The sequence below is a fragment of the Scylla paramamosain genome, chromosome 23, assembly GCF_035594125.1.
Source record: "Scylla paramamosain isolate STU-SP2022 chromosome 23, ASM3559412v1, whole genome shotgun sequence".
NCBI lineage: Eukaryota > Metazoa > Arthropoda > Malacostraca > Decapoda > Portunidae > Scylla > Scylla paramamosain.
This window is the reverse complement of record NC_087173.1, coordinates 6,252,986-6,265,485: the sequence shown is the minus strand read 5'-3', so window position 1 is coordinate 6,265,485 and position 12,500 is coordinate 6,252,986. Positions and strand designations below refer to the sequence as shown.

Below are 12,500 nucleotides of genomic sequence, written 5' to 3'. Positions count from 1 at the left end.
ATAATAATAATAATAATAATAATAATAATAACAATAATAATAATAATAATAATAAAAAAGCTCCTCGCTATAGAAAAATAAAGTAGACTTATATCAAATACACTACTGCAAATATATACCATTAAGTTAACAAAGCATATTACTCCCATTTCATTTGTGATATATGGAGACAAAAACATCGCGAATGGCAAGTTTCCATAAATATTTGAGGCACCCCCCCAAAAAAAAAAAAGTAAAAAAATCAAGAAACAAGGCATTTTAGAAACATACGAATAAAAATATCATAAAAAGCAACAAATCAAACATCACCCATTACCTTTACTGAAGCCTGTACTGCAATATACGTCAGCTTCTTACAATTTGCCGTTAAAATGCACTACAAAGACTCCTGCTCTTACTGTGTTATTAAAAGACAACACGTAACTTAATTTCTCTTCTCATTTTCTTTGTGCCGCTGAGGAAAGAAAGAGAAAGAAACTGAACAAAATGTGAGATTTGTCATTTCATTCTTCTGTACTTATTAATTTATCAGCGTTGCTATTTATTCATTTATTCATCTATTTATTCACGTAGCCATCCAACGCCCCCCTCTTTTTTTTCAATGTTTCATCTCATCTATTTGTTTTATTTTATTTTTTTTTCAGGATCTATTCATTTATCAGCACTGCCTGTTATTCAGTTATTCATTCATCTATTTATTCATACTCTCTATCTATCGAGCTTTATTGTTCATTTATTCGCACAGTAGTTTAGGGAAGAGCTGAAAACAAAGGATTAACTATATGAACTAAATCTCGCTTAATCTGCGTATAAATCTGTATCACGATTTTGACTTCGTTTCTCTATCTGTCTCTGCGTCAATCCATCAGCAACATTATTATTTTTTTCCAGGCGGGAGCAGTTCTCACTTAGTCGGTGTACTCTCAGTTATTCATTTATTTCATTTACTTTGATACCGTTACTAGTTATATTTTGTTAATAAGTACTGTCACGTAACACTATTTTTTTTTCTAATCAACTATTGCCATCAGCCTCTGCCACCTTTAGGCCTACTGGATTCTTATAGCGTGTTTTTTTTTTTGCCTCTATTCTTAAACGCTTTGGTCTCTCGTAAGAATGATTATCAATGGCCATAGGTATTATTTGTTAGGTTCTTATGATAATTTTCCCATCCAGAATGCAGAATCCTTGTTAAGCTGTTACTGGAATCATGAAAACACCACAAAACCTCAGTAACGTCCTGTGCAACCTGTCAAAAAGTAGTCTTGATAGAAGCCGAAATGTTTACGAATACCGCTCCTTTTGTCCTCTATTCTTTCACAGCAGAACAGCGGGCACAGCGGGTACTATCCACTCTTCCACTACCTGCTCACCTCTTCCTTATAGTCCGTCTGTTGTTTTTATTACCTTTTTTTTTCTTTCTGTATTCTGTCATCTTCGCTCAGTTTCGTGTTGTTTCTTATTTTGTAAGTATACATGTTTTGCCCTATCAGTTTTTCTTTCCCAGTGCAGTAATCAGTGGTTTCCTTCTTCTTCCCTATTCTACATGTTGAGTTGAGTCCGTAACGATAATGAGAGGTAGTAATAAAAACAATAATTAGTTCTTCTTCTTCTTCTTCGTCAGCTTTACTATCCCGTCTTTATGCTCTTTATTATTCTAAAACGATGATTCCCAAACTATTGTTGATGAGTCCCTTAATTAATGCACTCCAGGCCTGACCCGCGACCCTTAATGCATGTAGTGTCAATTATCAGTTACTTTGATATATCACACTTATTTACGGTTCACAGTTTATGAGACCATTTAGCGAACCCTACAAACACCCTTGCGATCCTCACTTGAGCGGCCACCAAGGAATCAGAAAATATTGCAATAATAGTACCAGATAAGGCATTATTCATTATTCCCTTTTTCATTACAGCTAAAAGTTCAAATCCATTGTTGTAAGTTACCAGAAATAAGACTTACATATTTCAGCGTTCTCGTGTTTCAATACGGCAAAGAGTTCAAATAGACAACTGTAAGAAATGGGGGCTATCTGTCATCGTTCTCATTTTACAGTACAGCTGAAGTTCAAATCCAAATTTCTCTCACCTTTCTCGTGTTTCAGTACAACAAAAAACCTTCAAATCCACTGATGTAAGGAACCAGAAAAAAAAAAAAAAAAAAAGGCTTACCATCTACCACTGATCTATTTTTTCAACACATCAACTCAGATCTAAAAAGGAAACCACACAAGTAAGTCACACACCACACCCACATACACTCACACCTACACCACCAGCACACTCCCCATTTACCTGCCGGATTTACTGCTGCCACTCATCACCGCCCCCCGCGTCAGGGTGAAATAACTAACGGGCCTCGAACCCTGGTTATTGTGTTAAGAAGAGCACTTAGCGGTCTGACATCCGATCTGCCTCCGCTTTCCTTGGCCAAAGTGGGGCTGAGAATGTGAAATGAAGGTGTGTGTGTGTGTGTGTGTGTGTGTGTGTGTGTGTGTGTGTGTGTGTGTGTGTGTGTGTGTGTGTGTGTGTGTGTGTGTGTGTGTTACAGTATAGAAGAAATTAAAAAAAAAGAAATGAGAAATTCGTAAGAGAAAAATAAAGGAAGAGAAGTAAGAGGACGAGGAAGAGAAATGTGAGAGAAATTATCGAAAATTGAATTATCTTTACAGAAAAATAACTATATAATTAAAACATACAAGGATTCATCATACCTATCGTTCATATTACACACACACACACACACACACACACACACACACACACACACACACTGCATAACTCATTCTCACCTGACACACATAAAAAAAAAACATCCAGGACACTACACACACACACACACACACACACACACACACACACACACACACACACACACACACACACACACACCTCGGTCGACACACGCACCTTACGCACACTTACACATCTCATTAATTAGTAGCGGTGCGAGGGTGACACCTGTCTTATCGCCCGAAGACACCTAATTAATGAGGTAAATAAGCCGCGTGAAGGCGAGTCACACATTAATTATTACCTGCCGGGAGAGTCTTGGGGTGTCGCGCCGCCTAGACACACCTGCTTCTGTTTGTTCGTGTTCGCCTCATCAGACCGCTATGTGAAATTAATGGGTAAAAGATACATGTTGCAGTGTGTGTGTGTGTGTGTGTGTGTGTGTGTGTGTGTGTGTGTGTGTGTGTGTGTGTGTGTGTGTGTGTGTGTGTGTGTGTGTGTGTGTGTGCGGACGGAGGAAGATGGGGAGGGATAAAAGTAAGAAGGAAGGAAAGAAAGGAAGATGGGAGAGAAGGAGGAGGGAGGGAAGAAAGAAGGAAGGAAAGTAAGAAGGTAAGTTAGAATGAAGAAAGGAAGGAACAGACGAAGGAGCAGATGGAAGAGAGGAAGGAGTAAGATAACAACGATGATTACAACCAGAGTAAAATGCAAAATATCGAAAACTAAATGATTAAATGAGGAGACAAAGCAATGGACAATGAAACAAAGGTAACGAAGATGAATAAGACGAAATGACAGGATAAGTAAATGAATTAAAGAAAAAACACAAGAAAAGAATAACAGTAATGAATAAGCAGAGAGAGAGGGGGAAACACAAAAGAATAACGAGAGAGGAAAGAAGGAAAATAATACAAGAATAAACATGCGAAGACGGAAGTTAGAAGGAGAAGGAAAATAGACAAGAAAGGAGAGGAAATGGAGGAGGAGAAGATAGGGAGAGCGAAGATATTGAAGTGCAATTATTAATGTTGGAGCAGTGAGAGTGAGAGGGAGGGAAAGGGGAGAAGGAGACTAAGGAGGTAGAGGAGAGAAAGGAGGGAGGAACAAGAAGGGCGAGGAGACGGAAGATAAATGATGACGAGGAGAAGAGGAGGAGATAATGGAAAGGGAGAAGATACAGGGATGGTGAGAGAGAGAGGCAGTGCGTGTGAGAGAGAGAAATGAAGGAATAGAGGGAGAGAAAATTAAATAAGGGAAGAAGGGACATGGATGGAAAGTGACCTCCCTCCCTCTCTCTCTCTCTCTCTCTCTCTCTCTCTCTCTCTCTCTCTCTCTCTCTCTCTCTCTCTCTCACGGCCCCGTACACTGACACACGCTTCATACAATCATTCAGTGACTCTCTGGACGCCGATCAATTATTCCAAACTCCAGAACTCACGCTGGAATCAATGTTACAACTGGACCATTGCGCTGGAAACCTGACCCGGCCCCCGATCCTCTGGAAACCATTGACTTCTGAGACCTGTCAGCCCCTGGATTCCAAGTTTGACACCCGAGCTCGATAACGAAGAGAAACGTGAATAATTGACGTCAAGGAGATGGCGGCGCCGACTGGAGGAGACGAAGGAGGCGAGGAGGTTAATTCTCACGGGGTGTAGCAATCATCGAAGGTGAATTTGTGAAGGTGTAGGTCTTGGGGAGGCGAGTGGACGCTGCGAGACACCCAGGAATACTTGTTAATTCAGGATTGTTGAGGAACTTCCGTCTTGTTTGCTGTCCGGTGTGACTTTCTGTGGAGGAAACCGAAGGGTGGCTCGCCTGAAGAAAGGAAGGAAGGGAGAAGGGGACACCGGCGAGTCAGGGAGTAATACAGAAAGGTGACGGTAAAGTGAGGTACTGGAGGGAGTAAGTAAGATTATGATAAGACAAAAGGAATGGAGGGGAAAAAGAAATGATGGTGATGCAAAACAGAAAGTTAAAGCGAGGTACTGGAGGAGATAAGAGTAAGATTATGATAAGACAAAGGAACGGAGAGGGAGGAAAATAATGGTAATGAAGAGAAGCGGAATAAATTATGGAAATGAAGATAAACAGAAGCGAAATAGTTATACATGTGTGTGTGAGAGAGAGAGAGAGAGAGAGAGAGAGAGAGAGAGAGAGAGAGAGAGAGAGAGAGAGAGAGAGAGAGAGAGAGAGAGAGAGAGAGAGAGAGAGAGAGAGAGAAATGCTGTAGAGGGAGAAGAAGGGAAGACGGGACATAATGGGGAGTGAAGAAAAGAGGGAAGGGTAGATGAGGGGAGAGGGACAAAGGGGAGGGAAGGGAGAGAAGATAAATAATAAAGGGGAAGCGTGGCAGGTGGCGGGACTCTCCTTCTTCTCGCCTGACCACCCTTCACGCCCTTCGCCCGGAGGAGGAGGAGGAGGAGGAGGAGGAGGAGGAGGAGGAGGAGGAGGAGGAGGAGAAGGAGGAGGAGGAGGAGGAGGAGAAATAAGGAAGGGAAGAAAACAGCAAATGAAGACAATGACTGAGAGAGAGAGAGAGAGAGAGAGAGAGAGAGAGAGAGAGAGAGAGAGAGAGAGAGAGAGAGAGAGAGAGAGAGAGAGAGAGAGAGAGAGAGAGAGAGATACACCCCTGGGAGAGGACAACAAGGGGGCGGCGGCCAGCGGGGAGCGGGACTCAATCATTGACAAGCCCTTCACGTCTCTCCGCAGATCACACTGACTTTATGGAGGGCGTGTTCTCTCATTAGACGCCCCTAGAGAGAGAGAGAGAGAGAGAGAGAGAGAGAGAGAGAGAGAGAGAGAGAGAGAGAGAGAGAGAGAGAGAGAGAGAGAGAGAGACACACACACACACACACACACACACACACACACACACACACACACACACACACACACACACACACACACACACACACACACACTCTTTTCCTGGATAACATGACTGACAACAGAGAAAGACAAAACAAAAAGGAAAGAAAAAAATCACTTACGATCAGAAATAGATGCGCTAATAACTCAAAAAACATGACACGAACAAACAAACTAACAAAACTCTTCTAAACAAACAAGGAAGCTAATCATCCTAACACACACACACACACACACACACACACAACACAACACAAAACAAATAAAAACAAACATAAAACAAGTGATAAGACGTGAAGAGAATAGATATGATATGTGAGAGAGTCAGACAGAGAGAGAGCGAGAGGCGGAGATAACAAGACAAAGGTAAGGAGAATGGAACGGTAAGGGAGAGAGGGAGAGAGAGAGAGAGGAAGGGAGGGAGGGAAGGGTCAAATGGAGAGACGAACGAGCGTGGGACCATTAAGGGGCCGTGTGTCTTGTGTCTTCAGGTGTGTTGTCCTCGAGGCCATTAGCAGAAGGGCAGGTAGGGGCTCAGGTGTGACAGGTGAGGGGGAGGTCAGCGCAGGTAAGGCTCTGGGAAGGGGCACAGGAAATCATCTCAGTCTTAATATAAATTCGTTGTTTTAATGATTTGTTGGTTCGTTTTTTGTGCTAGTGAAGGGGAGAGAGGGAAAGAGAGAACAGGTGGTCGTGAGGTGGTACGTAACGTTGGTGGGAGTTAATTAAGGGAAGGTATCAAGGTATTTGTTGATTAGCGGTGTCGTAGTGGGAGTAATGCGTCTTTGTGAGAGTAATGTGCGTACTTTGTCTGTTTTGAGTGGCGTGGGGTAAGAGAGAGAGAGAGAGAGAGAGAGAGAGAGAGAGAGAGAGAGAGAGAGAGAGAGAGAGAGAGAGAGAGAGAGAGAGAGAGAGAGAGAGAGAGAGAGAGAGAGAGAGAGAGAGAGAGAGAGTGTTAACTATTAAAAAGTAAGATTCGTAAAGCTAAAACTCAGAACAGAAAAAAAAAAAGGACTAGCTTAAATTAAACACTACTTGATGGTAAACTATTAACTGAGAACGAGAGAGCGCGTCAGAGAAACTAAATAAGAGAGCAAACAGCAGCGGTCCTTTCCTTGTGATACACCGCACAACGTAATACAGAGAAGCAGGGCAAGTAAGAACTACACACCTTCCTGCACCTTTCCTTACTCACTTTCTGGTGGTGGCGGTCTTTATTTTTCCACTAGTTTCATGTAGCCATTAGCCAACCTCCTTATGAAATCTCTCTCTCTCTCTCTCTCTCTATCACTGCAGCTATTCCGCCACCCACTACCTCTGTGCCTTCCTCAGTCGACAAGAACCTGTAGACTCCTGCAGGAAATCTAATTCGTGTTTCCCCGACAGGCGCCAGGAGGCCGAGGACCGCGAGCAGGAGCGGAATGCCACCAACCGCCTCATGCTGGGGATCTCTCCTGAAGGATCCGCTAAGCCTCTCTACCCCAGCTCCGACGACTCCTCCCTCACCCCCCTGCCTTCAGTCCAGGTCCAGAACGCCAGTCCGACCCTCCCCGCGGTGTGAGGGGGGCGCGCGGAGGGGCAGGAGGGGTGAAGCAGAGAAAACCCCTCGGTGAGCATTAATAGAATTTCAGCCTCAGAGCAAGACTTGGTTCACTCCCCTCACTGCTGTCCTCCTCCGCCCTCCCTCCACTCCCGCCCCTGCCTCACCCTACCGCGGAAGGGAGGAGAGGAGAAAAGGAGGAGAAGAAAGAGGGAGAGTGTGAGGCGCTCTTAGGATGGAAGCTCTCCTGAAGGTCACTCGGCGAAGGATTCCATCGTGCTGCGGAGAAGAGAGCCGAGCAGGACACCTCCCCTCGTGTGTCTTGGCGGAGACTCCCTTAGTAATGTTACGTTGAAAGGAACGCGTGGCGGCAGCGGGACCTGTGGTGTGCTGCCCCAAACACGGCAATAAGAGACACAGTGAAGGCAAGTGTGTGTACGCAGTGTTCTATCGTCGCCCAGTGAAACGAGTTACGGACGAGTGAAGACTTGCAGTGAGGAGACAAGAGGTGTGAAGAGTGACGCGTTACGAAGAAGCGACGAGTACCAGACATGAGTGTTGGAGTGAGATGAACTAGTGAGTGACAGACAGTATAAGTGACCTCATTAAGGTTCTGCTATAGACGATGCATTGATACAAATCCTTCTCAGTTCCCGTGTTCTTAGCAAACAATTCAATCCTGTTCCAACACGCGCCTTACTCAAACTTTCGCTCCTTTCTTTTGATTAACGACTCATAGTAATTATTTTCGACTCCCTGTTATTTTTCCAGCATTAAACTAGACGTGTAACTCCGGTGGTCTTGATAGGAGGTGCCAGTCCTCTGTAGAGTGGCTATGGAGGATGTGTGTGTGTATATACAGTATTGAACCCTCTTTAGCAACCCTCCTCCCCCTCAGCCGCCCCCTCCCGCACCCTGTTCAAGGATACGCGAAGGCCAGATGCAAGTTGTTATTTCTACTCCACACAGAAAAAAAAACAAAAAACATTCATAATCATAACAAAGAAAACATATTTCTTATAATTTAAAACACTAAATATGTCAATAACTTACAAGAAAAACACAGGGAAGGCTTCAGCTTTGTGTCTTTCTCTCGGGAAGCAAGAAAATTCCAAACTATTTTTTCCCAGAAAACACAAGAAAGGATTCCAGTTCCCCCTTTCTCTCTCTGGATGAAGGAAAATTAACATGTTTTTACCTGGACAACTCAACCTGATGTCCTAATTAAGACCCACGTGTCTGTATCCAGGTGATTGTAAGGTAACCCAAGTGCTTGTTTGTAGTTAATGAATACTGCTATTACTGTGTCTGATTTTGATGAAGTGTGTGTGTGTGTGTGTGTGTGTGTGTGTGTGTGTGTGTGTGTGTGTGTGTGTGTGTGTGTGTGTGTGTGTGTGTGTGTGTGTGTGTAGTAGTAGTAGTGGTGGTAGTAGTAGTAGTAGTAGTAGTAGTAGTAGGAAAGTAAACCATTTCTGCCACATTTAGTCAGAGAGAGAGAGAGAGAGAGAGAGAGAGAGAGAGAGAGAGAGAGAGAGAGAGAGAGAGAGAGAGAGAGAGAGAGAGAGAGAGAGAGAGAGAGAGAGAGAGAGAAATAACAATAAAAAAAAATAACACCATCACAACCACAATCGAGATGTTGTTATTCTTTTCTTCTCCTGTACGAGTGACCGCTACTTTTTTATACCCAGTGATGAAAGAAACACCTGAATTTTACATATGCCTTTATTTCCCGGACGCAGAAGACAGGCGGGGTACAGGGGAGGAGGAGGAGGAGGAGGAGGAGGAGGAGGAGGAGGAGGAGGAGGAGGAGGAGGAGGAGGAGGGTGAATAGATAAAAGTACGGTTAGGAGAGGTAGAAATGAAAAGGAAATTATTATTGGTAGTTTATTTTCTAGTGCAGAGAGAGAGAGAGAGAGAGAGAGAGAGAGAGAGAGAGAGAGAGAGAGAGAGAGAGAGAGAGAGAGAGAGAGAGAGAGAGAGAGAGAGAGAGAGAGAGAGTCACCATTCACTTGATAAACCTATAGAAAATAACATACACAAACATTAGACCATAATAAAAAAACACGCAGCAAAAAATCTAACATACGAAAACGAAAAGAAAAGGAAAGAGAGAAAATAGAATAAAAAAAACAAAAAATAGAGACAACAAAGACGGGGCATGGAGAGGCGAGATAAAAGAGGAGAGAGAAAGGGGAAATGAAAACGGGGGTTGGTTAGGTCACTAGCATGAGGGGAGACTATTAAAAGGCTATTGACACTGAAGTAAGGTGGGAGATAGGGGAGGGGGAGGGTGAAGAGAGGGAAGAGGGTGAAGAGGGAGGAAGGGGAGAGGAAGGGGGAGGAGTGGGAACTCTCGGCTTTCAGTATTGTATTGATAACAATCTCCCTTTGCTGTTAGGAGGAGGAGGAGGAGGAGGAGGAGGAGGAGGAGGAGGAGGAGGAGGAGGAGGAGGAGGAGGAGGAGGAGGAGGAGGAGGAGGAGGAAGATAATCTATATATATACCTTCAAATGAGGGTAATGACAGAGTGCATTCTTGACACACACCAACCTAACAAAGCCTACACTTCTCCCCCTCCCCCCACCACACCACACCACACCGGCAGCACAACACCACCACAACACCACAACAACACCCACACACCTGCCACAATGCACCTCAGGCCCCAAGTCTCCCGTGCAGTGTTGCAAATGACTCGTTATATGCGTCCAGTCACCCTTGGAAAATTGCAATGCTGTTGTGATCATGACGTGGCAGTATTCTTCTTCTGAGACGTGGAGGTCAAGGAAGAGAGAGAGAGAGAGAGAGAGAGAGAGAGAGAGAGAGAGAGAGAGAGAGAGAGAGAGAGAGAGAGAGAGAGAGAGAGAGAGAGAGAGAGAGAGAGAGAGAGAGTGAGAGGAAGGATAGGGAATGGAGGGGGTTGAGGGAGACAGTTGGAGTAAATGGTGGAAGGATGATAGGTATGTCTGTGTGTGTGTGTGTGTGTGTGTGTGTGTGTGTGTGTGTGTGTGTGTGTGTGTGTGTGTGTGTGTGTGTGTGTGTGTGTGTGTGTGTGTGTGTGTGTGTGTGTGTGTGTGTGTGTGTGTGTGTGATGTGGGGAAGATAAAGGGTGTGAAAAAGAAAGAGGGAGAGAGAAAATAATAAAGATGGCATTGGTGAAGATCATGAATGTGTGTATGTGTGTGTGTCTGTGTGTGTGTGTGTGTGTGTGTGTGTGTGTGTGTGTGTGTGTGTGTGTGTGTGTGTGTGTGTGTGTGTGTGTGTGTGTGTGTGTTAATCAAGGCATTAATATGAAAAAGCAAATAAAGCAGGATCAGTATCATTGATTAACTAATATAAGCTTTCTTAGTTACACACACAAACACACACACACACACACACACACACACACACACACACACACACACACACACACACACACGAGAAAGGTGAGGGAAGGGCAGCTAGAAAGTACAAGCTAAGAATCTGTCAGGGAGGAAAGTATAAGAAAAAAGCAATGGAAAATAAAGAAGGCCATATAAGGACACACTTTCCGGAATCCTTCGTATCCTGTCCGGTATCCTAAGGGAATACAAGGAAAACCCTACTACTAATACCATTAATGATAGTAATAGTAATAATAAATAATAATAGTGATAATAATATTTAAAAGGATGACAGGACCTCTCCACAATACTTTTTTTTTTTTTTTATCAGTCACGCGTAGGGAACTTTATGAAACGAAACTTTACGAAACACTGCTGGATTGTGATGATGATGCAATTGTTTCATTCGTGTGTCTTTATGTTCTTCGTTTCGTCTCGTCTCGCGTTTCGTGTCTAGAGAAATGATGTAAAAACGCAACGATAATAATAATAATAATAATAATGACCCAAGTTTCCCCCGAAAAAAAAAAAAAAAAATGAATATATGAATAGAATACGGGGAAAAAAATGCAACAAAAAACGTGAAATGTAACGCATCCAATTTGTCCCCAAAGTTGTTCTGGTTCGCGTTTTCTTTTTTGCGTCTGGAAGGATATTTTATGTAAGTCCCCCTCAACATCCCCCTTGACTCCTTCCCCCTCTCTGAAAAAAAATAATAAAAAAAAAATAGAACCATTGGTGTTTTAGGTTCTGCAAATGTATGTATGTTCATTTCTTGCTCTTCTGAATATTTTCTTTCATTAGTATTAATCGCCGTGTGAATTATTATCATACTTTTTGTCAAGGTGAAAATGTTGTGTTACATCTCCGTTTTCTATTTTTTTTTTTTTTTTAGTGTGTGGTTTTGTTGTTTATAATCTGGTGTGCTTTATTTTTCTCAGTCATTATAAGATTTGCCTGTTCCTTTTTTTTTTTCTTTGTTACCTTTTCTAATCTTGTATTTATGGCTGTTTCGCCTTTTATTAAATTTTTCTCTTTTCTTTTTTTTTTATTATTATAAGATTTGTAAGACGAAAAGTTGGCTCTGTTAAAACTTCTCTTAATTTCTTATTCTTACGACTAGTTATTGTTATTTATTAATTACTGATTCGCTTTTTAACAAGGTAAACAAAATACATTAATAAATTATCCATAATTTCATAACAACGTTTAGTTAATTATTGTGTGATGGAAAATAATTTATAGCATTATAGAAAACCTACTTTTTATGACTTTTTTTATCCATTCACCAAGACAAAATAACTTACAATCACTTCACACACACACACACACACACACACACACACACACACACACACACACACACACACACACAGCTACCCATCCAACCACTCATCTAAAAATAAAAAGTAAATAAAAATAAAAAAATAAATAAACAAATCATTCAGTGTGCAGAAACAACAGAAAACAACAACAAAAACAACAACAACAAAACAACAAGAAAATCAACAACAGAAACAAATCATACAATCATCACTAGGGGAAAACACAACCCACAATTCTCCCAAACCCTTTCTTGCGTCCCTTATAAAAAAAAAAATAATAAAATAAAAATATGATAAAAAAAAAAAAAAATCTTTCCCCCCTCCCCTTTGTCCCAGTGTGTGGCAAGTGCTGTCCTCCCCGCGCCCTGCTTGCTGTGTGCCCAGACGTGTTATAGTGTAGATGCCCCTAGTTAGTATACATTTGGAGCATGTACATATTGGTCTTTGTAATAAGGAATAAATGATAAAACGTTACTGAATTGTGTAATTTGATCCTTGTGTGTGTGTGTGTGTGTGTGTGTGTGTGTGTGTGTGTGTGTGTGTGTGTGTGTGTGTGTGTGTGTGTGTGTGTGTGTGTGTGTGTGTGTGTGTGTGTATTTGCGTGCGGGGGGAATGTCTATTTATTTATTTATTTATTTATTTTTTTAGTATGTATTAGGAT

The 12,500-nt window shown here is 42.4% G+C and overlaps 2 protein-coding genes across 10 annotated transcripts in view; one reads left to right on the top strand and one right to left on the bottom strand.

Annotated features, from left to right (window-relative positions):
• Positions 1–10,430, top strand: part of LOC135112075 (T-cell leukemia homeobox protein 3-like) — a 70,213-nt gene extending 59,783 nt beyond the window's left edge. Inside the window, exon 4 of one of the 2 annotated variants that reach the window (XM_064025998.1) lies at positions 6,997–10,430. In XM_064025998.1, the coding sequence (XP_063882068.1) occupies positions 6,997–7,171 (175 nt within the window). In that variant the 3' untranslated portion in view covers positions 7,172–10,430. Of the gene's footprint in view, positions 1–6,969 lie in introns of both variants that reach the window. The other variant, XM_064025997.1, reaches the window with a different exon arrangement.
• LOC135112076 (3-oxo-5-alpha-steroid 4-dehydrogenase 1-like) overlaps positions 1–12,500 on the bottom strand; it is a 360,238-nt gene that overhangs the window by 151,622 nt on the left and 196,116 nt on the right. The gene's annotated exons all lie outside the window — the stretch shown is intronic.